General features: G+C 41.5%; 1 protein-coding gene across 14 annotated transcripts in view; it reads left to right on the top strand.

Annotated features, from left to right (window-relative positions):
* fbrsl1 (fibrosin-like 1) overlaps positions 1–25,725 on the top strand; it is a 337,336-nt gene that overhangs the window by 88,529 nt on the left and 223,082 nt on the right. For all 14 annotated transcript variants that reach the window (XM_037777608.1, XM_037777616.1, XM_037777620.1 and 11 more), the window contains exon 2: positions 14,531–14,761. In XM_037777608.1, coding sequence (XP_037633536.1) covers positions 14,531–14,761 — 231 coding nt within the window. The remainder of the gene's footprint in view (positions 1–14,530; positions 14,762–25,725) is intronic.

Genomic DNA, 25,725 nt, shown 5'->3' with positions numbered 1-25,725 from the left:
ATATATGTACAGCGTTCACTTTGATCATTAACGTTGGCACAGCTATGTATTTATAACATGCTTAATATTTTACCAATAAGAGTTTTTTATTTGATGAACGTGGGAGCTGGTAGGTGAAAATTAACTAAATGGGTTTTACTTCTATAAAAAAAAGCAGAATGACAGGTGGGCAAGTAATGTAGTCGGTGTATATGCCCGATTACCGTGTAACACCGGTAACGCCGACTACCACGGCAAGCCTGCTGTGGGGAACCATGAAGAAACAGTGCCCACAGGTGCATGCTGGGATGGCAGTGGGATGAGAGATGCAGCAGCTGCAGCAGCAGCAAAGTGATCAGCAGTAGAGAACGAGCAAGTGAGTTTGACAGCTGAAATAAACTGCTCAATTGGTGGCGGCCAACTGCAGAGCGAAACCCCACTTGAGTCTTGTTAACACCACAGAGGAAGTCGTCAGGTTTACATTTTTTCAGAATTCAAGCAATTAACAACTGTTTCTTCAGAAGATACTCTACCGCAAATGATCAACAAATTATTTTGGACTCACTGACAACATAAACATAAAGAGTGCTTTATTCACTAGAACTCGAATGTGAAATGTCAAATTTCACAATACCAGTTGTTAGTTATAATTATAGTAAACTGTAATTAATCATGCTTGACTCTTGCTTGACATCTATGTCTGAACTAGGGCTATATCTTTAAATTACATGAATAGGGGATGCCTAACAAGCACTTAACAATCTCATTAGAAAATAAATCCAAACATTGAATAGGCAATAGTAAGTCAACATAAGCAAATTACACTAAATGTATTAGTAGTCCCAGTGAATAGCTATTATTTTTATTGTGTAGTTTTGATGTGTATATAAGGGTAGTGAATAATTTTGATCTGTAAACTCCTGTAAGTACTACAAGTGCAGTGAAAGAAAGAAATAGTTACCCCTTGGTGGCACTTATAAATAGCTGAGACAACATTTGCAACACACATTATCCCTTTCAACAAAGCCGTGCCATGCTGTGTGAACACACACGGTCTGTGGAAATGTGAAGGAGACAGCTTCTTGTGTCTTGTATTCCTGTAATGTGGAGTGTGTGTCTCTGCGCTCTTGTTTGTCAGCGCCATTAAACAGATTTAAAGGCGGTGTTTATTGTCGCGCTGCACCGCCCTGTTATCGCTGCATTCTCCCCGTTCTTCTCCCTTCAGCACCCGCTGGCCAGATGGTGTCACCCCAGGAGCTAATTCAGCCCTCGCACATGTGTGCAACACAAACACAATGACAATCACACACACACACACTCATAGCAACATTCACAATTTAGGATTTACTCAGCAGCACACGTACACAGACTGCGATGTACTTTGCTATACTTGTGTGCACATAGGCAACAACATACTCATCTCTTGTTATACATACACTCATACTGTAATTATTCATTAATTAACACATGTACACACACAGGGAATTTTTATAAACATGCTCAGTACATGTTTACATTTACACATGCAAAGAAGCAGCAGGTTACGCAGCCATGAGAACACTAAAAGGGTCATAAACCTGCAGTTTCATTGCACTAGCTCAAACAATACAATCAAATGGGTGTGGAGAGCAATAGAAGAGGGGGGAGGGAATGGAAGGAAGAGAGGAGGGAGAACTTACCACCTGCACACAGCAGCGTTGCCAAGTCAAGAGAAAATCTCCAGGCCAAAAGCCATTGGAAAACCACCCAACAGGCTCCAAAACTATTAAAAACATTCACATTCTGGAGATCCCTCTTGCTGCTGCTTGCCTTTTCCCAATTTTGAGCGCAGCTGATTTCAATTAATATCTAACAAAATACTACCTGAAAATTACAATAATCTCTTTCAGCTGCCACAGATTAAGCAGCAAGTCCCTTTTCACCTGTAGCTTTGTCTGTAAAGTAGCCACGTCGGCGACAGCTTTGGCTGCTGGCATTGTGTTTTCGGGTTGTCCGTCCGTTCGATTCATTCTCATGAACGCGATATCTTAGGAACACCTGCAGGGAATTTCTTCAAATTTGGCACAAACATTCACTTGGATTCAAAGACGAACTAATTTGATTTTGGTGGTCAAAGGTCAATGTCACTGTTACCTCACAAAACGCCATAACCATAACTCAAGAATTCATATGCTAATTATGACAATTTCACACAATTGTCTAATAGGATAAAATGATAAAATGATGACATTTTTGAGAGACAAGGATGTAAACTGCAACTTGACTAGTTGGCAGAGGCATACAACCGTGAGGCAGTAATTTTAGTTTTTATCAATGTGACCTAAATAGTGCAGAAATTATTAGACCCAATACTGTAATAATTAGTCTTCTTTTATACCATCTTTTTGTTTTATCTCTGAGTATTAAACCAACACAAATACTGGGAGAGGAGGGACTAGTTGAGAGGTGTAAAACTACTGGGAGGGAATGCTGTAGGTACTGCAATTATTTTATTCATCTGTTGAAGGTGTCAGATCTCTTTTACATATTAACGTACATTTTTATAAAGTGTCTTTTATGTTCTTGAAAAGCATTCAGTGTGTGCTAAAATGAGGTAATTGCTCACATTGTCTTTGATGCGTTCAGTATTTGCATTTACATGAGCTTCATCCAATCAAGAACATATTGAGAATGCTTTTGAGTGGCGTCAGATGGATGGTCCTTTATTGACAGCAATGTAAAACATGAACTCAGATGTTGCCAAGCACACCAGTGTTTAGTTTATTAAATATGGGAATAATAATTATTCTGACTAACCAAAGTCTACAGAAAATATCATGTTGCAGTGTCATTGCTTTCAAGTTGATGCTTTTACCAGCAAATCGTCCTGACAGTTATTCCCACATGATTCAAATTCAGCGCTATGCTGCAAAACAGAGAAAGCAAGCGCAGCAACGAAGTGAACAACAGTGTGTGAAGCAGAAAGAGAAGGCATTGACAAAGTGAGGGAGGTTGGCTCCTGTTAGCTGGGCGAGTGTAGCAGCAAGCTGACCTGCCAGGGATTAACACCTGGTCTGCTGCTCATTCCCCTGCTCTCCCATAACACACTGCACACAGAAACACCGCCAAAAAACTAGCTTACGCTCACAAAGGATTCGGCCTTTTAACCGTGAAGTCAAATGAACAGGAAAAATACACCACATAGATTAACAAAAGGTGAAAAGGATGCGGTTCGTTTAATTTGTGTGCTAGCAAATGACGCAACATTGATCACTGTAGAAATGTGTGCTTTCTCTTGTTCACAGCCTGATAAGCCTCTTGGCACACAATGCACCCGCTTTTCTCTCCTCGAGGCAATAACCCCCTGATTATATGCTTTGAGAGAAACAGGGAGGCCTGGTAAATGAGTCTGTGCTCTCAGTTAATCAAAGGTATGTTTGATGTAGCTGACTGGGTTTAAGGGGTATTCTCTGCTGTCTCTGCGGAGCTTCAAATGCACGGGACTACAAAAGCTGACAAGCGCTGCGTGATTAAATCAATCCAGTCTAAATCATGACAAGTCAGAGTGATTTATCTGGCATGCCAGGAGCTGCGGTAATGCGTACAGAATCAGTCCAACAACTGAGCAATAAATCTACACAGCCTCACCTCAGCCAGCTTAAAAGGAGCTAAACACCACTGAGGTGGTGTGACAAACGACTCTACTCTGCTGCTTTCATATCATACGGAAAATGAAAGCGGTGGACTTACTATTTGAATAATAACCTCCTTGAACACCTTTCACATCAGGGGTACTTGGAAATATCACTCATCTCATGAACAGATACTAAATACAGCTCAAAAATAGTTCACCTCAGCTTTCAGATGGTAAAGGCTTACTAGGAATTAGGTTTTTCTGATCAATTTTATGACTCCAACCTCCTGAAATTTGTATAGTATTCACCGAGGACATGCTGCAGTTAGACCAGCACTTTCTTGGCCAAGAAATGTGATACTGATAAGTAAGTTAAACTTCATAAAACATAGCGTCCCATCATAATTATGCCATGGCAAATTAAATAATAATGTGAAATAACGCAAGAAATTGCATTTTTAAAGCTCTTACCATTTTACATTCCATCCCTGTATACCATGTGATGCTTTTAAATGTCCAGTGAAATTGTACCATTACTTCCTTTAAAATGTTGAGGCAGGATATTAAAGGTGCTCTATACAATATTCAGAGCATTAATACAGCTATTTGCTATGTAAAGATCAAGGCTGTCAAAGTTAACGCGATAATAAGTTAACACAATTTTTTTTTTAATGCCATTAATATCGCATTAACGTGACTTGTGATTTTTAGCAGGCTTAGTTAGGAGTTATCTAGGCTTATGAAGGAGGCTAAATAACGCTCCAAACTTGTGCTAAATTTTGGCAAGGAAAAACTGGCATAGCCATTTTCAAAGGGGTCCCTTGACCTCTGACCTCAAGATATGTGAATGTAAATGGGTTCTATGAGTACCCACGAGTCTCCCCTTTACAGACATGCCCACTTTATGATAATAACATGCAGTTTTGGGCAAGTCATAGTCAAGTCAGCACACTGACACACTGACAGCTGTTGTTGCCTGTTGGGCTGCAGTTTGCCATGTTATGATTTGAGCATTTTATGCTAAATGTAGTACCTGTGAGGGTTTCTCTACAATATTTGTAATTGTTTTGTGTTGTTAATTGATTTCCAATAATATATATACATGCATTTGCATAAAGAAAGCATATTTGCCCACTCCTATGTTAATAAGAGTATTAGATACTTGACAAATCTCCCTTTTAAGGTACATTTTGAACAGATACAAAATGTGTGATTAATTTGCGATTAATCGCTATTAACAATGGAAAATCCTGCAATTAATCGTGTCTAAATATTTGAATCTATTAACAGCATTAGTAGAGATGAAATGGAGTAATGTTTTTCAGAGCAGAGAATGAAGTCCCTCTGTGTGTGTTATAATCTGAGCTTCTCCTTGCTTTGTTGACGTAGCCGGACTAGCTGAGCGTGCCCCACTTGCTAGCTCACGGCCGCCGCTCTGCACTGCTCTCATACGGCAGTTACAGCTGATAAAACTGTCCCGACCGAACTGTCCCGTAAGCATAGCACCCACCCTCTGGTTCTTCTCAGGTTAACTCTGTTAGCTCTGTCAGCAGTGTTGCCTTTGTTTTCACTGTTAGCAATGTTAGCACTGTTAGCTACTTACCGCCGACTCAGCTGTCGCACACATTGAGTGCCATCCGGGCGCAATAGAAATGCTCCCAATCTCGCATTTAGCACCTTTAATTACTGATGGATCAATCATATAGTAAGTGTAAACCAATAAATGGAGAGTTTGATTTGATGAGACAGGCAGATTTAATCTGGGTTTTTAGTTCCACCCATTAGTGCAGCGTGAGGTCACTATTGAAGATGATTTTCCCTCCCAGGAAATTCAAAAACCATTGTGTGTATCCTTGAGGCCTAATCAACATGCTGTGTGCATTTACAATACTTACACATAAACCATTTGCAAAGCAGTTTTTTATATTTTAAATTGTGCATTGTTCATATTCAGCTTTCTAAATGCTAGCTTGCAGTCTTCCTCTTCACTGCCTTTGCTGGCACACTGCTATGTTTGTGGGCGCGCTGCCTCCACCAACTGTCGATCAGGGGAATAGGGTGAAACCAACGGCAGGATGTGAGTCACACTTGTGTGCTTGCATGTGTGCCTGTTCATGCATGGTATCAACAGAACGGGTACCCCTTGTAAAAGCATTGCTCCACAGGGTGCCTGTAGTGTTCACATTCAAAGCATCAACACAGAATAACACATAGGAGATCATCTTGTCACTCCTGCATTGTCCTCCTGAATGTTATAGCTGAAGTTGAGAGCCATGTCACTCAGTCTTAACACCTCTAGTTTGTCTGTTTCCATGTGGGCCTAAATAGTCCCCGGAAATAACCTTGGGAACTAAATCAGGAACTAAAATTCCCTTCTGAGCATTCATGTTTATATTTCCACCACACTGTCTAATCTTCACAACATATACGTTAGCTGACTGGAAGTATTATCTGATATTATATGATTAAAACGCTGAATTATCCCTCATATTTCAGATTGTTGTGTCTGCAATTGTATAAAAGAGTGGATTCAGTCCCTTTTCCATAGATATCCAGGCTTTGCTCTTGGAGCACTTGATGAACCTTCAGTGAAACTTAGAATGCAGATCTAAAGTATTTAATTGACAGTTTTGCTCCAGCTCCAGTGTAGCAGTAGATGGTTCTAAAGTGGTGAATGTTCAAGAGGGCCCTAATCTTTGTGGCACTGCTTAATGTCGAGGGAGGTGTACCCTGCAGAGCTCTTTGTGTCTGAATAATTACTGGCCTCAGAAAGAAGAAGAGAGTGCAGAGGAGAAAGCGTGGTGATGTGCATTAGACACCACCATCGTCTGTTTTTCTGCACTCCAGGCTCCATTTGTGAGACTCCTTTGCCTTCTGGTTTATGCATGTCTCATGAAGACCCCCTTACCCTTTGCAAGCAACTTCAGGGTTGCTGACATTCCTCTGTGCAGAATGCATAAACCTTCCTCTGGGAGCTGAATGTGCTTCCACGGTGGATCTCAAGGCCGCGGCATAACCACGTAAAGCCATGCACTTTATTGTTAACGGGCAAGGAAACCTGTGTTGGATTGTATGCACTCATACCCACAGACACACATGTACACTCACACACACACACACACACACACACACACACACACACACACACAAACACACACATGATCCAGTCCCCATGCAGCCCGGAAAAGCAACAAAGCTCTCCCGTACTGTTGCCAGGGTAACGTGGTCGGGTCAAACCAGTCGAGCGGTCTCTCCTGTTCCAGGCTGAGCCCCCCCCACCTCACCCCCTCCCCTCACTTATCTCTGTGTCTGTTTCTCTGTCCATCCTCCCTATCCTCTCCTCTCTCCCTCTTCTCTGCCGCCACTTCCTCTCCCCCCCGGCTCATCGCATCTTGAACCACTTCTTCTCCACTTTTTGGTCACTGTCACAAAATGAGGATGATTCACCAGTCTGACCACTTTGTCTAATTAAGATCTGTGGAAATTAATGGCAATTCCCTTAATTTCGTTAATAAAGATGGGTTGAAAGTAGGGCTGTCAATCGATTAAAATATTTAATCGCGCTTAATCTTAATTTTGTGCAACATGGAAGTGGGCAAATATGTTTGCTTTATGAAAATGTATGTATATAATTATTATTGGAAATCAATTAACAACACAAACAATGACAAATATTGTCCAGAAACCCTCACAGGTACTGCATTTAGCATAAAAAGTATGCTCAAATCATAACATGGCAAACTGCAGTCCAACAGGCAACAACAGCTGTCAGTGTGTCAGTGTGCTGAATTGACTATGACTTGCCCCAAAACTTTAAGTGATTATCATAAAGTGGGCATGTCTGTAAAGGGGAGACTCATGGGTACCCATAGAACCCATTTACATTCACATATTTTGAGGTCAGCGGTCAACCGACCCCTTTGAAAATGGCGATGCCAGTTTTTCCTCGTCAAACTTTTGCATAAGTTTGGAGCGTTATTTAACCTCCTTTGCGACAAGCTAGTATGACCAGTGGATTTTCAAGTTTCACATGATGCCAGTATCTTAACTCTAGCTATAAAATGTATCATGCTACAACCTAAAAATTGCAAGTTGTGTTAATGCGTTAAAGAAATGATTGGCATTAAAACAAATTTGCTTTATCACATTAACTTTGACAGCCCTAGTTGAAAGTTCTGTTTTTTTGACCATGCAGGCTGCAGTGGTGTTGAGGGTGAAATGATAACATCATGTATTTCTAATTTCCAAAAGACCTAATCTTTAACTAAATGCTGAGTACACATATGCCATTCATACCGCCAGCAAAGCATTTACTTTGCAATTATTTGCATCAGTGTTTTACTCTTTTCATTTGTAAGTGGGTTAATAACACAGAGTGTGATAAGCGCTGCTCCATTATGTGTAGAAATAATTTAATATCCATTTTATAAAAGAAAAACCCCCACTTCAGGCCTGTGGCATATGGAAATTCTATCACAACTAAGCCGTTGCTGGCAGACACACAGTGATGGATTACCCTTCTTCTCCTGCAGCTATTATAGATCTATTGTCGGAGCCGTGGACTGTGAATAAATGGAAATGACACAGATAGACAATTGAAATCTGTTTATTACTGATAGAACACAGCAGACATGAGACAGCATTGAGAGCAGATGCAAATGTGCCAAACAAAGTCTAATTGCTCTGTGGTGCTCCGGCTTAAATATTACAATTAAAAGCACCTAAAACCCCGGCACATAGAAAATAAACTGAGCAACATGACACATTTTTACACAGAGACACACATCTGTTTCAATAACAGTCTGTGTTATGAACTGTACATGCCACCAGTGTTTTGTCTTGGCATGTAAACATGCAGGTCACAGAAGGATAGCTAAGAGATATGTAGTGGAGGGGTGGCTGCTCCTGTTATTTTCTAAGATAAGATCAGTTTAGTTTAGCATTGTCCTGAAATGAGGTCACTAGCTTATACTTAGTTTATTTATTGCTTGCTTAAGGAAACATCCGAGGACACGCAGGCATTCAGTGAACACATCGGCCGTCGCCTCAGTTAGCCCATAATATCAAAGCTTTTTAGAGCTAATGTTATGTAAGTGCCTTAGCCCATATGCACAGTTCAAACAGCGTAACACTGTAGCTGAAAAGGAAGTTCATGCTGATATTGAATGGAGCCTGAGTGAGTTGGCACAATGTTTGGCACAGAGGAACTCATGGTTATTTGAGGGGTTTGTATTGAAGTGTATGTTCATATAACTCTTTTAGAGTGGCACTGTAACCTGTAACCTGCCACCGTACAGACGTCACAAATTTGTGAGTTGTGAACAGCTGATTCTTATATTTTTACCCCAGCGCCACTTTTATGACACAGCTAACTGTTGTGCTTTATTAGACGGGGAGAGAGGATGAGAGAGAGTGGTGACATGAATGAAAGGTCACATGATGATTGTTGTACTTGTTTGACTGGATGCTGCAGTCGGCTAACTGAGATACCGGGATGACCCAGAGATGCCCTTTCACAAATCATTTTAACCTCATTTCTGTAGTAAAAAAGATATGAGTGGGGGGATTTAAAGGGGACATATCATGAAAATCTCACCTTTTCAGTGCTAGTGCACATACATATATTTGGGTATCTGTCTACCAACCCACAAACTGTGAAATAAGACAACCCAGTCAGTTTTTTGTGGGCTGTCTAGATCAGAAAACATGTAATTCAACAAGCCCTTCAGATTTGGCTCCCCTCACTATGATCACATACAGGCTGGTTAGAATATATCGCCCACGGCTTGAGAACTACCTTTGCAAAGGTGCACCATTTTTTTCTCCGCAAGAGCAGACTGGACAGAGCGTTTCAGACAGAGAGAATATTACAGGTATTCAGACAGACAGTATGAGAAGTATAATGTGTTTTTTGTACATGAAAGCATGAAACGTTCTAGTAGAAACCAAAAATTCAAGTATGAACTTGGAAATGTGCATGATATGTCCCCGTTAACAAGCAACACAGGTTTTAAGACAATTTGGACCACAGAGAATAAGAGAGTATGTACATGACATTTGTTTGAACGGTAAATGACTGCAGCACCTTATTGGTGACATTACCCAATTTGTGATTAGAGGTTTAGCACCACAATTTACTCTGACACCAACAGGTGGATAGATATGTCTTACCTCCATATCAAGACCTTAGCTTTGATTACTAATATCCAGATTATAATTAGAAATATACAGACTAAAAAGGGACAAAAAAGAACACAGTCAGCATTAGTTGGTAAAAAGATGTATACCTCTAGTCTAAGTTATAACTGTGCTACATTCACATGAAAGGTTAAAGGGTGGGTACACCTGTGTTCTGTTTTTTCTTTTCAAATGGAAACACCCCCTCAGCCGTTGCATAAAGCAGTGACGTAGGTTACCACAGTAAGCTAATCAATAAGGTTATGAATAACGTGAACGCTAGCACTTGCTGAATCAAAGTTAGTTGTGCTAAGTTTGGAAATAACTGAAAGGGTTAGTTTGGACTTTTTTGCAGTGGTGTTTTATGTGTACTCCCACGCTCTGCGAGGTAAAATGACTGTTTTGTGAATGGAGTCTGGTCTGGTTTTGAAAGCCGCAATATAACGGCTTCAGAAAAACATATTTCAGCCACCTAAAAAAAATCAATATAAGTTTAAGTGTACACTATATTTAGAATGTGTTCACCGCTTTACCTCGCATCGATCGGTTAGTTTGTTTGTGTTATTGTGTTACTTTTAGAACTGGGCTAACGTGGCGTCCACACAGCAGTACATTGCTTAGCTTCCGTGCCGGTACTCCTGTCTGCTTCTCCACACTAGTAACTTGCCGACTGCCATCTAAGTTACTGTATGTAATGTTAATACACTGCCTATAAGGCTGTGTATATACTGTATATGTAGCAGCGTCATCATGCAGAATTCTACGTCAGGTAACGTGGGAAAAGGTTTTTAGAAGAGCTTGGGAAAATAGCATGTTGACAATAAAACATACGTACTTTGACCACATTTTTAATGTTTGGATTTGAATACATAAGGTGCACCTTTGTGAAGCTACAGAATGATATAAAAACCTAAAAAAACTCAAAAATAATGGACCCATCCTTTTAAGTCAATTCACTGAATTGTCATAAGTAATACATGTATGACAATGGCAGATAGATTAAGATTTTGTTTGCATAATGTTTCAGACCATACAAGAAAAACTAATTCCTATTTTGGATTAATACAAATGTTATCTTTACTTTAGAGAATAGTTATCTCCTATGATTGCTATATGCAAAAGCCTTACAAAATGATGACAATCCTCTTTTCAGATATTAAATGCAGTTAAAGATGAACGTGTCAAACTGTCAAATAATCAGTGTAGTCCTCGCGTATCACTGTTTTCTACGGGGATGAATGACGCAGATGATAACCACAGGGTCTTTCTCCAGAATGCTGTTTTTTATGTTTCTATTAATAACTAAGGAGATGCTGACTTGATGTGTATTGATGGACCTTCATACTGCAGCTTAAAATACTCCCCCTAACAGGAGGAAAACACCTGCTCTCAGCATCCTTTCTTGTCAGACTGTAGCCGCTTTGTCCTTGTAACAGCTCTTTAAAGATGGCTCTCCAGGTAATGAATTTCATGACAAGTGGCCCGCTAATACCGTCTGGTCCCTCATGAGAAATTAATGTGTTGCCTTGTGAGGTGAAAAGAGCTTTGAGCTGCTGTGTGATTTCAGTGTGATGACATTAAATCCTCCTGTCAAAGTGGTGTCGGCCAGTGAGCTGGGTCAGCCTAGCACCCTTTTGTTACAGCATCACAGAGGAACACTACTGCTCTCATAGTTTCTCTGGACTTTACTATTAAATTCATTGTTGTCCTTATGGGCAACATTGTTACTGTTCTGAGCTTCATACAATTGCCATAAATGGTTTGGGACACTGTTATCTAAGACATTTTAGTCTTAAATTCAACATTTGGGGGCCTACTGTGTTAAGTGCACAGCGTGGAAGAAACTGTTTTTCCTTTCACAATGACGAAAATCAACCTTCCCACAGTCAGCGAGTGTCGTACCCAGTCTTAAAAAGTGTTCAGGTAATTTTTTTCCTCTAAACTAGAGAGAAAAAAAATCTCATAACTAGAAACTCTTCATGTGTTTCCAAACAGCTTCCCCTAGGAAGCTGAGAATTGTACCAGCAAGTAAGAAAATAAACAATTCAGCTACAAACATGTTCAGTGTAGCACAAAATAATTAATGCAAAGACTCCTGGACCAGAACATTGTAATGATGTGTGGGTGGTTTTAGATACATTAATCTCAAGTTGCTTTATTTTCATGGAAACCTTCCTCTTTTCCATGGCCATCTTTTTTGCAATGTCTGACACATGAACACCTTTTGTCACGGAAGGTGTCATTCATTAGCAGTTATGGGGCTAATGTGCTAGCCATCTGCTAACCTCCCACCCTCAGAGCCAATAATTTGATTATTCATATGGAGCGCTGGGCTGACTGCAGTCGGGCCGGGTGCTGCCGGCTGTGAACAGATGTTGAAACGTGAACTAGCAGCCCTCGGCCTCGAACTCCACGCAGCTTCATGCGGCGGCGTGTCGTCCTCTGCCGCTCAGACACGCAGCGATCTCCACCGACAGTCTTTACCAAGCAGCAGCAAGGCACCAGCTCCACTCGAGCCTGATGAGATCTGGAAATAATAGGCAGCAGAAGCCCAGAAGGGGAATACAATTCAATCACCAGACACACAAGTAGGCAGGCAGGCAGGCAGGCTGGCAGCAGTGTGTTTAACAGGCTGACAGATGTGCATGTGCATCAATTTTGTCTTCACAATATCATGTTAGCTATGTCCTTAACTTTGCCCACACTGCTGGTGCATCTAGACTTAAAGATGGTGGCTGCCATTGGTATTGTAAAAATCACGAATGTTAGCAATAATGCTAAAAAGTCACAAATTGAGTCAGTCTGACTGACATTCAACCCTACTATCGCTCTCCTGGCATGATTTTAAAGTTGTGTTCTGGGAACTCGTGCACATGGGATGTGTGTCATGTTGTTGGTTGTGCATTAAAATTGATTGAACTTTGAGCGCAGTGCCTAGCTACAGTAGATTTGGCGTCTCAAAGGTGCAGTCATTGATTCCAATCCAATAAACTTTTTTTTCAAATTCAGAAAATATCTCCTCATGGTCCGCGAGCTGTCTATTCTGTGTGTGCGCTGAAAAACAAATCATACATAGCCCTGGCTCTGTAAATGGGAAACAAACAAAGTGGATCGGAGCAAGCCCCACAACACTAGTCCTGCCAGTCAGCAACAGGGGGCGTCCGTGCACAGGACAGGGGGAAGGCCATAGCATTGGGAGCGAGAGGGACAGTAAACCTGGCACATGCTAATGTTCTGAACTCCACAGCCACATATCAACATGTTTTTCCTGACTCCACCTTTAACTCTCTTCATAGAAAAACAATGGCTGACACCAGCATTGATCATGTGTAGTGGCAAGTATTTGCTAACAGAACATGCCATCGATGCCTACTAATGAGGAGCGCAATTTAAACACTAAATGCATAATTGTAGGGTTTGTAAGCATTTTAAAAATACTATATATGGTCAGAATAGCACTATAAAATGGTGAATGGACAGCATTTATATAGCGCTTTTTCTGAATTACAATTTACTTCTCCTGCACCCATCCGATGGCCTTGAGTTACATTAAACGACACACACTTTGACGTTGAGCATCAGCATTTCTTTTTCAGGCGTCTTATTTAGTAGTACCAAGTTGGATATATCACTGCTTATATCACAATTTTTTAGATCATATTTACAACTGGGATGTTGACTTGAACTGCATTTCCAAGTTAGAAACTGGTAATTATTGTAACTCCAATATGACATGAACACTGCATAAGGCCGCATGGTGTGTCATTATGGGCACTTGTATGCTAACATGCTCTCTTGGTGCTAAATATTGTTCTTGAACCATCTTAGTGCATCACAGCAGCTAAAGTGAAGGTGAACACCAGACACTAGTTTTAGTGGGACATACACTGCATGATGCCATTTTTGTCTGTCTGTGAAATACTGGTCAACCATTGAGTAATATACCAGGCTATTACAAATTATGTTTGAATTCCAATAAACAAACACCAGTCCCATACAGGCTGTAACTGAAGCATGAAAGGAACGATTAGTTAAAGGGGGAAATTGCTTGGTCATAGTGTAAGTGTAGAGCGACTGTATTTTCTCTAGTGTGTGTAAAAGCAGCACTTCATATCATAAGCTCATTATATCTGAGCCATAAAGTGATTATGGACTCCAGTAAGGCATTGTTCTGCTGTTGACAGGATTAAAGATGACTTAAGAGAGAGAGAGAGTGTCGCCGCTCTACGCTCGAGTGTTTGCTTGCTTTGTGTAAGCCAGCAGTGAAAGGGACTGCGCGCTTGACTGTTTGCCAGCTGCGGCACACCCTCCCTCCGTTGTTTTACACATTCATCTCCCGCCACTCTGTCTATCCATCTATATCTCCGTCTGCTTTGTTCTTGTTCGAAGGCAGTGTTGGGAAGTGTCGTTTTTCATAGACTTGTCATCACCTGGTGTACAATTTTTTTCAAGGTTTTAAGGAAATCCTTGAGACACTGAAGGCGGTAAATCTCTCTTGTCAGTGTGGTATTGATTAGTATCTGTCACTGGGTGACTGCAGGATGGAAAGTCAAATTTGGCTTTCTTGTGCAACAGGTTATAATGCATCCTCTCACACTGCCTCGGTGAATTTTAACCGTTGTTGTTATTGACTTTTAAAAACACGATGCACATCAGTGTTTACTTTATGTCCGCATCGACCACTCCATCCATATATATCTTTCACACGTTTTCATTCTTCAGTGTCTGGATTTCTAATGTGCTTTCGTCTTCTCTCTGCAGAAGAAGGCCGGAGTTGTGAAGACACAGGAGAAGAAGGAGCGGTGGAAGGAGAAAAAGGTGGCGAAGCGGCAGAAGAAGGAAGACGAGGAGGTGGTGGAGGAAGAAGAGGAGAATGTTCAGCCGGTGGTGGTGGATGCCCTGGAGAACGGCTTCCTTCATCACGCCCAGCGGGAGCAGGAGAGGATGACCGAGAGGCTGCTGAAGAAGACGTACTCCAAGAAGAACAAAATGGTCAGTGTGTCTGCCTCCGTAGTTGTTTTTATTATATTTTATGAAATTTTCACTAGACAGTAGTTCAACAAAAGTTACAAAGGTTACTGCATGTTGACTATTGGTTTGGTGGGTATTTTGTTGACAAATGAAAGAATTGACCGCTTTGCTGGATTTTTGCCATGAATGCAGAGTAGCCAATCAGCTGCTTCGGTAGCATCTGATTCCACTTCTTTGTTGTGATTGGTCAGTATTGTTATTTCCATGACTCTTCTCTAACTAAAGAAACAGGACAGTCTTTTCTCCAAATATATACTTTCAGGAAAAGGTGAAGAGTGTGAACAGAGCCTTACGCCCATGTCGGATGTGATGTTATTTATTGGTTTGTCAGCAAGGACTTTTTTAAGAGATAACTTCACTTTCACATGAGACACTTCAGTCCCCTCTATCAGTGCACCATCAAACCACTTCTCAGTGTTGAGCACTAGAGAAAATAATTTTCTTCAAATACTTCTTTTGTGAGTCTGCTAAAGGCTGGAGTTTAAGCCCATTCAGAACTGTCAAAAACTGACTTTCTGTTGCCACAGTCATTTTAAAAATGGTATGTGTAATTATGTTTTGTTTTTTTACTTTAACTTGGTTTTCATTGGTTTCACGTTGTCCTCCAAGGAAGTCCAGGTCATTGCAAGAATCTTTATTTGTTTGAGGTTTTGTCAGCAGCAGCCTTTTGTAGTTAGTACATTGTGGTTGGTGGTGACTTTGGGCGCTAACTTCCTTTCTCTTGCAAGTGACTTTATGTAGGAACTTTTTAATGGTTTCAGCTTGCTGTATTTTAGCTGGTGCCAATAGTTGTGGTACTTATATTTTGCATTTTGGGCTCTGCATTAGTAAGGATGTTAAACACGCTGCTTTGTTGATTTAGTTTTCCAGCGAGGAACTTTAGCTTACAATGTGTTTAAAGTGACAGTTTCTGCGTTTTTCCCATGGCCACTACGGACCACCAGTTATGAACCTTGATCATGCAATCACTTGTTGATACGAAGTGGATGGCTATTAGTATTTGCAATTGTATTTGTTTGGTGGTGATACCACCATTGTCTAATGTTTTAAAGGTACAGTGTGTAACATCTGGCCACAGCTAGCGGTGAGTTGCAGATTGCAACCTCTCCCGTGTGCCAAGCATGTAGAAGAACTGCAGTGGCCAACATGAAAACGCAAATGGCCTTCTCTAGAGTCAGTCGTTGTGTAGCGTAGGTCATGTGGATAATAGCAGAGTCAGTGTGTAGAGTTCGTGTGCATGTGGGAAGTGAGTGGTGAAGCGAGAGATAGAGAGAGAGAGCGGCGGCAAATGTGTGTGTGAGTGAACAAGTGAGCTAGCGGTGCAGAAGACAGAGTTAGTTTAGCTCTGAGAATATCAAGTGGATGTACAGTGGAAGTTCCTGTGTCTTATTTCCCGGCGGCTGAGTGGAGTGACGGCAGGGGTTAACTCTGGAGCGGGTAACGTTATCGACTCCGGCCCAAGTAGGACAAGTTAACACAGTGGTTTGTCCGTTCTGGGCTACTGTTGAAACATGGCGGCCGATATACTGTAAAAATCTAATTTTAAGGTAACGAAAACACAACGGTTCTTATTTTCAGGTAATTATACACTAAAGTAAACATACTTATTAATATTATTCAATTTCTGCCAATAGATCTCACTAAATGTTAAACGCTGTTCCGTTAGCTTTGTACTGCTTTGTAATTTGTTTGGGATTGTAGTGTTTTGTGTAATTTACTCACTGAAGCAAAAGAGGGAAACAGACGAGTAATAACTGTATCATGGGGAAATAATTACAAGGAATCAGTCAGATAGCTTTTGGACCTCAGTGAAGGGTGACATACTCTATGTGACTTGTATACATGATGAGCCCTGGGCCTACCAAAAGGGGTTTCATAAACAAATAGTTGGTATGCTGCCTTCAGGTGGATGTACCCTGCTATCCCATTCTTGTTTTCCTTCATGACTGCAGAAGTGGTTTTCTGTTTGTTTATGCAGATAGAGGGCTGCCAATATGCCCGGCTTCAAGCACACTGCTGAGCCCACAGACTCCGAGTCTGTCCCAGTGAGATAGCCCATCTATGTGTTAACAGTTTGTTTAAATGGGCGGATGTTTTTATGCTCCTGTCCGAGTCCAAGCCCCACCATAGTGCTGCTGAGGATAAGAGGGGAAATGTAGTCAGGAAGCCAAACCAAATAATGAGGCTATGTAGCCCAGAGGCCTCCTCCACAGACAAAAATATCTCTCTTAGATAATATTTCCTAAGGAAGTTAACATGGCTGAAAATGAGGTTGGCTGTGATATTTAGTTTGCTAAGAGACATTGAAAAAGGATGTATTTAGTTGATGCTCTTATCAAGAGTTTAAGTGCAATAGGCTGCAATTACTGAACCAGATCTACAGTCTAGTTCAGATAATAACTCCATAACATCACCAAGCTGCTGCTGCTGCCATGTGGAAACCTTGTAACTTCATCTGAAGATTTACTACACATGCTCCCAAGGAGATTAAGATAGTAGAGAGATCATGAAAGCAGCACAAACCCCACAGGAAAACCAAAGCTAAAAACATTTTTTTTAATGTTTCCACCGATCAGCAGTGAGATACTTCTCTGTCCCTGGAATATATAATAGGGAATCAGGGAAAAAAAAGTTTTATTTTGATCATGTGTCATAGGATAAGCTGTATTTTTTGCTTCCCAAGTGATATTACTGCATATTGAATAAGTAGCTACATCTTACATCTATTTATTTGTCATGTTTTTGTTGTGCTTCCTTAGTGCAATTTGAAATAATGTCTTGGAGGCACATCAACAAATGCACCTACTTTCAAATTCAGCCAAACCACAAGTCTGAGTATATTTTGAGGAACGCATAACAAAATGTTTTTGTCACTGATGTGCATGAATTTTTTGAAGTGCACAGAGGAAGCAATGAAGTAAGAAAACTCACTCAACCCAGTAACCAGAATCAGAATATGGTTTATTGCCAAGTAGGTTTTCACTTCCGAGGAATTTGCCTTGGTGTTTGGTGCATGCATGCATACATATTAAGAGGAAAATGAAAATACAGGCAAAGTACTGCAAAAGTCAAGAACATAAATATAGAATATAAATGGATGTGCAAAATATTGATGATGCATAGAGACAGATGTACAGTATGTGAGGGGGTTGGGTCCGAGTCAGTGGGGGTCCTGGCCTTGTTGGTGTGATCCACTGCAGTCGGGAAGAAACTGTTTTTGTGGCGTGAGGTCTTGGTCCTGATGGACCACAGCCTCCTGCCAGAGGACTGACTCAAAGAGTTTGTGCAGGGTCCTGCAGGGACGGCAGATTGCAGCCAATCACCCTCTCAGCAGAGCGAATGATCCGCTGCAGTCTGCCCTTGTCCTTGGCTGTGGCAGCAGCGTACCAGATGGTGATGGAGGAGGTGAGGATAGACTCGATGATGGCACTGTAGAAGTGCACCATCATTGTCTTTTGCAGGTTAAACTTCTTCATCTGCCGCGGGACGTACATCCTCTGCTGTGCTTTTTAGATGAGGGAGCTGATGTTCAGGTCCTGGGTAAAATCCACAACCATCCTCACTGTCTTTAGAGCATTGAGCTCTAAGTTGTTCTGTCCGCACTGGGTCACCAGATGGTCAATCTGGTCAAATGAACATGAACTCCACCAAATACAGTTATGTGGTATTTATCAGCGGAGGCTTCTGTGTCAGTGAACCATTGTAATGAATGTCTCGGCAGCAGCTTAGAGGGAGGATTTGTCTGTGGCTTACTGGACTGGATAGGGCACATTGACCCCATCCCTTGCTAGTCCCCTAAAAATCACCTCAGTCCTGTGATCCGTAGATAAGTGGAGACATCTCCCGTCCCAGCTGGACTGATCTGCCCTGGTGGGTCAGTGTTGCTCTTACTTAACTTCTAAACTTTCCAATCCCTTCCTTTTTTCTTGTCTCAGTTGCTTACTTTAATCTCAGTGTCTGGCTGAAGCAATGTTTGACTGTCTCACTGTCTGAGTAGCTAAAGTATCTTTTAACTACCCAGGCTTTAGTTCTCTGCATGCTGAGAACTAAAGCCTGCCTTTAATGCACAACTCAAACTCCCAATTCCCTGCTACATTATTACTGTTTTGAGAACTAACAATTATGCTGTGGTCACACGCTGTGGGAAACGGCAACACCCAATTCAAGTCATAATGCAGATACGACTCAGCACATGATCATGTTGCATAACTAATTAATCATAGATAACATTATGTAATCTGAAACGGTTGATCTGCACCTTTAAATAAGCATTTAGAAAGCTGAATGGATCTTCTCTGCTTCAGTTAGAAGTACAAGTGGTGTTTGACGGCGCCGGCGCACTCGGCCAACTTTACTTTTTTCAGAGGTTGTAGCAGGCTCAGTTTTAGAGCAAGCTTGGTACCAACCATGTCATGTTAGCATTTTAGGAAGAACGCTAAATAATGCTCCAAAGTTAGCTAAATTAAAGGTAAATTTTGGTGAGGAAAAACTGGCATTGCGATTTTCAAAGGGATCCCTTGACCTCTGACCACAAGATATGTGAATGAAAATGGGTTATATGGGTACCCACGAGTTTCCCCTTTACAGTCATGCCCACTTTATGATAATCCCATGCAGTTGTGGGGAAAACCATACAACTTTTTTGCATGCAGTAGAAAATGTGTTATTTTTGCCTATTCTAAAATGATATGTTTGAATATTTCTACATATTGGGGTCCCTAAACAGTCTTGTAATTGCATCAATTGTTGCCAAATAGGAATTTGTGCCTGTGTGGCAAGCAAAGGCACATTACAACATGACCAGAACAACATCCACTGAGGGTCTTACAGATTATTGTTTTCATTCCCATTTGTCCTTTAAAATACAGGCACATTTCCTTGGGTTATTGTGTTCTGGGATGGAGGTGTTGATAGATTCACTGCTGCTGAGTCCAGTCTCTCTGGGTCAAGTGCATTTCAAGGAATGGTTACTCTGTTATCCAGAGCGATTTACAACGATCAGAGCAGCAGTAAAAGTTTCACTTCAAAGCTTCATTTTATTTTTGTGAGTCTGGAGTGACTATGTTGCAAGTGCTTGGAGTATAACAGCTAAGAGCTTAGGAGAGAGCAATAGACAGAGATATCTATTCTTACTTTATTCTCAACCCCTGTGATGTTTTGGTGCTCTCTAAGTGTTACTGATAGATGGAATCCCATGCACACATTTGCTTCCAGATGGACGGGGCTTCGATGAGGAGCCCTTTGTGGATTTGATTTGCCACATAAAACGTCCTTGGCAACAGTGCAGATGGCTACGTGTGGTTGTTTAGTATTCACAGTTCTCTTTGCTGTACACATTTACTGTTACGTACATCCAAGAGGGCATACAGTAGAGCCCTTTATCCAACAAACACTAAGCAGGTGGATGTGCACACATAAATAAAGACTGTTGTAACTGTGAGAGAAGGGCAGCACAGAGCAGCCATCTGGCCTATGGCAGATCATATTGATAGAAGGCACTTCTAGGTGTGTATACTTTTGGAATGCTCTCCACCACAACGGTCAGCTCAAGTGCACTCGGAGCATTTTCTACTTTGTCCTTCAGGCTGCCCTCCTCTCCAAGTGTCCAGCTTAGCTTTCTCCATCCATATTTCTTTCTGTTTAGCTGTCTTTCCTGTCAGAGGAGCTGTCCCTAGTGTATGTCACTCACTATGATCCTCAGGCGCGGTGATGTGTTGGTCTCCTCGAGGCACCCCGGGGTGCCAGAAGCTCGCCGGAGGACAGGAGCTGCGGTGTCAGAGCAGAGTTTGACACAGGGAGGCAGTGGGGGGCAGCACTTGATCTAATTAGAAGACCCGCCAGGATGGTCGGGCATCACATGTATGTGCAAGACACTGTGAATGTGCACAAGGTCAAAGGACTGTTTTCTTCTTCTCCTCTCAGTCTCACTCTGGTCAAGAGCTGTCTCTCCAACAGTCACACATGTTGTTTGGAGACGTTTTTGAAGGCCAGTACTGATGTCGTTTGAATTGGATCCCACAGCTTGTACCAGTTATTTACATGTGCCAAAAATTAAACAAAAATCAGTTTCATTTTATTTAGATTTTTGGCAAGGAGCATCAAGAAACTCACCACTGAAATTCAGATTAATTCAGAGAAAAATTATTTTAAATGGGTTAATAAGCCCTTAAAGGATCGTTCATTATCAGCTGGCTGATGAAACTCAACTAAAGAGAGTAAGTTAGCTCTAGGGATGCACCGATTGCAAAATCATGAGCCGATAACGACTTGTAAAATAAAAGCTTGGCCGATACCAATGTTTTATTGTTTATTTTGTTGTTATTTATTCCCACTTTGGTGCCTGGGAAACAAAGACATCTTCATTATAAAAAAAATAACTGAACTGTCTTCACTGTTAAAGTAATTCAGCCCCTCTTTCATATCTTGAACGAGCACAAATTTAATTGTACAAGTTTATGAAAAAAGTGAAAAATAACTGCTTTAAAAGCCCCTTAGCCTGACTACAACTAACTACTCAATGAGAGAAATGTATTACTTAGCCCAACAAAAACATGTGACATGTGAAACATAAATTAATTGTAATTACATCAGCAGCTAACAACACAACATTTAGCCGGCACAAAATGAATACAACACAACACCTAAACATCGGCCGCTGCCATCGGTGACTGTCATCTTATTTGCCGATAGGCCAATTGCAGTCAACGAGGCAGAAATCGTCCGATACAGATGTTCGGCCGATAAATCGGTGCATCCCTAGTTAGCTCCTTTATTCAGCCAGTTTCAAAACCAACACAAGACAAAAACACACACACACACGTGTAGGGCGACGCATGATCAAATCAAGAATATCAGATAAATATCACACTTTTGTGATCAACATTGTAGGTCATAGCAGTATTATAAACCAATACCCCAGTCTGACATATGTCGTTGTGTCATTACCTGTAGTAAGATACCAGACAAGCAGCTTGCAGGATACCCAGCAAGCACCAACAGGACTTTGACCTTCAATAAGCTTCAAATGGGGGTCATGAATAACACATAACGCTGACTCGCTCAAGCAACACACTGATAGCTAGCTACACATACACATCACATCACCATCCCTGTCCATTAGTGCAGTGACTTACCCTGTGCTGCACACACACCCCACTAACAATGTCATCTAGGAAAACATGAAGCCAGCGTCCTGCATGCCCCCGTCATACTGTAGCTGCTTCACCATCACCTCCCCCTTCTTCATATCTAGGTGTGTTTATAAGCAGTAAGCCAGCCGGAGACAGATCTGATTAGCTGGGGCATTAACAGTGCACTGGAGCATAGTTCAGGGGCAGCCTGAGAGCTGCGATAGACGGCAGGAGCACTGCTGCCCATCGGCAGTGGGGCAGCGGCAACGGGCGAGTGATCAGGATGACTGATAACGGCAGAGTGGTTGTTATCCGGGGAGCAGCGACCCTGAGCGGTAGCAGCACGGCTCAGGAGACAATATCTCTGCTGGCTAACCCTGCTTCCAGCCCATTGAAACTGGAGATCAAGGAGAATCCTCTCCCCCTGAGTCATTCAGGGCAAGTGGCTGGGCTACAATTTAGTATTGTTGACATACTTAAAGTCAAAAATATCCATTTCGTGTTGTTCTGACAGAAACAGTAGATGTCAGCTTTTGCTGGATATATTGAAATCATCAGTATCACTAGGGCTGTCGCGGTGAAGGAATTTCCCCTGCAGTAATAATGATTGTCTCAACAGTCTGTGGTATTATTGCAATTTTCTTTTGCAAATTTCTTAATTTATCCTGATTTTATTGCTGTAAAAATGAGCTTCACTGTTATGCTATTATTACATGTATTGATGCTTTTTAAATGAAAAAGATGACAGTTTTAAAACAAATTAAATCCTTGTTTATTGTTAAATGCAGAACGCAGAAGGGAAGGGAAACGAGTCACAGCAGTTTTTTCAGCTGAGACGCTTTGGTTACGTCTGGTTGCTATGATACGGAATATCCGCAAAAGGTAAAAATGTCGGCACAAAGGTAGAGTACTTGCTCTGGATGAAGGGAGGGCTGAAGCACGTAGGGAGAGAGGATGGACCCGCCGGTAGATGTGTATTAATGTCTCCTCCATTGTTGTTGTTGTTCAGCACTCGTAGCCTACATGTAGGATGTGACGGTTATTCTTTGTGGTATTTGTCCCACCCATCCTCCATTGTGATTGGATGGCGGGGTAAAAAAGTAACAGTAACGAGCGCAGTGTTTAACCTAAAGCTGAACATTTTTCAACTCTTGGCGACCAGAAAAAAACAAACAAACGTGCAGCGCCTCATCACGCTTCTGCCGTTTGTAGCATATAGTAAATAGGCGGCGCTCCCATTGCAAAGAATTCAGAAACGATTTTTTTTTAAAAGTGGACACAGCGGTTGTGGCGGTTGCATGCCATCCCCTGCGGTTGGCTAGTGAATAGCACGGTATTGCAATATTGCGGTTATTGTGACAGCCCTAGCTCTATTTTGGCTACAAGACACAAGATGTTTCATTTACTGTAACTGAAACGTGCTTTCCTCCACCTCAAAGAAATGTTTGTTCCACTTATTCTCCCGAGGCTTACACCTTTTGCCCACTTTACGTTTGTCTGCTTATAATGTTGTGGTTGATGGAAGAACTGAAACACTATCTACAGTTGCACTCGTAATGAGATCAGCCCTAAATTGTGACATCCTTGATGTAATTATGGGGTTGGAAAGATTGTAAGTGGTAACGTGATAGAAAAGGCCTTTACTCCTGTTACTCAGGTTAACACTGCAATTTAACAAAGAGCATTATTAGATGAGTGGATAATGAGGCGCGCTGCAGAGGTGTCTATCACATGCGAGAGTGTGCGCATGTGTGTGCAGAGCAGAAAGACTGAGACGAGTGGAGGAGCGTGACTCGTAATAGACCTTGACAGATCAATTAGTCAGCTGCTTGTAACATGAACATGTATGCACGATCACATCATAATCGTCTTTACCACATCAAAGACCAGTTAGCAGATGAACACACATGCACCTGTGCAAGAGAGAGATAAATGACAATATAAAGAGTTTCATTCCAAAAATTAGGTATCTGATTATTTAAAAAATAATACACACACACTCTGATAAAGTGATTGCTGACATTAGAAATTCCCTGGAGATTTTAGTTGCCTTGCCTACGAATTTCAGAAATCAGATGGAATATGAGCATCTGCTTTCATTTCAGTATTATGTTCAATACATTTTAGAAAACATTTTAATCATTTTTGGTTTTAATTAATGGAATGGCTATAGATTATGCAATCTTTTTTTCTGCGCATATAGTTATATATCGCATTAAACCACTTTAGTGCCTTGCTGCAGGGCACCACAATAGCAGTGGTTGATGAAAGGATGAGTATTATTTACTTACTAAACTACTTCCCAGCTGTACCAAGGTTTGAACCAGCCACCACCTTATCCTGACTATATTCACAAAAACCTTGTTTTTCTACTGTGGTTCAACCATGACTCAAGTAAAAGGCCACTTTTTTAAAAGACTTCTTATTCTGGATTGAACCACTTTAAATATACAGTAAAACTACAAATTAGGAATGTTGAAAATGAGTGATTTATGACTTCATTAACTTCAATTGCTGACCAAGGAATTACAAGAACATTTGATGAGCCTCCAGCACAGCAGCATCTACCATGGTAGCATGGGAATGTCATAAATAAGAAACTTTGAAGTAGTGAAGCCAGCTAATTAGAGCAGAGATCAGACAATGTTTCGTGCAGAGGTTATATATCACCATAATAAATGTTGGAATGACAGCACATCATTTTTGAAAACCAAAAATCCAAGTGAAGCAATGTCTGAGTCACTGATATTGATCATGGTTAGTTAGAGTCAATTCAAGGTAAAGACTTCCCATAGATGATATGTAAAGAATTGAAACTTTTTGGATTTTTTTTGTAAAAAGGTCAGTAGACTTTTATTCTCCCTTCCCTTTCCCTACATGAATAAGTGTCTGGGAGCGCGTACCTTTCTCTCTGTGTGTTGTCAAGTTTCCTAAATGCCGTCTATTTTTGCTCAGCAGACGGCCTGACCACAGTGGATTTAGTGTGAGGAGCCAAACTCGTCCCAGTGGGTTTCCACTGGGGCTGGTGGTGTTGACTTTGCCCTGGATGCCGGGGGGAAGGCTGGGAAAGGACGAGGGAACAGTCCCACTGGTGTTGAAATAGAGGTGGGAGGGAGAGCAGATTTTATATGCGCTGCTCCAGTCCCAGGGGACAGTTTGGAGTTGAACTGGTTTCCAATCTGAACTGGCCCCAGATGATGAGATTTGGAGAGTTGGTAAACTCAGAGGTGTCAGATATTCCTGTTAAGTTATGACTGGTCTGTCAGAATGGATACCGGCTCCATAGATGGACAGATTGCACACTATAGCCCTGTTAATACCACAGGAACTTTCCCCCAGAACTAAGAACCTTTTGAGGAACTCAATGCGCTTCAACTGCTGGGACCAGGGTCTAAATTAAGTTCTGGGGACATTTTACGGGACCTTTTTAGCCCCATAGAGGCCCTGATCGTGGGGGTAGTACTTTCTAAAAGTACCGGAACTTTCGGGCGGGAGTTTGCAGGGATGACCGTCGCTGATTGGTGAAACACACACACAGCGCCACTGCTTCAACTCCACCGCTTCATTCATATAACAAGGAAGCACTCTATCTATTTAGGGCCATTTTGGGACGAGGGGAGAGCATTTCTCTTTCTTTGATAACATTGAAAGTAAAGTTAGGCTCTGCTGTTGTCTTCCCGACTCATTTTAAAAAAAAAGAGAGAGAGAGCGGTAGAAGAGAGAGAGATGTACTGTGGCGGTGCTGTGAATGAGAGAAAGAAAAGTTATTGTTTCACAGCATTAACGTTCTAAAGC

This window comes from Sebastes umbrosus, chromosome 8 (genome assembly GCF_015220745.1).
Source record: "Sebastes umbrosus isolate fSebUmb1 chromosome 8, fSebUmb1.pri, whole genome shotgun sequence".
Taxonomy (NCBI): domain Eukaryota; kingdom Metazoa; phylum Chordata; class Actinopteri; order Perciformes; family Sebastidae; genus Sebastes; species Sebastes umbrosus.
This window is presented reverse-complemented; position numbering and strand designations above follow the sequence as displayed.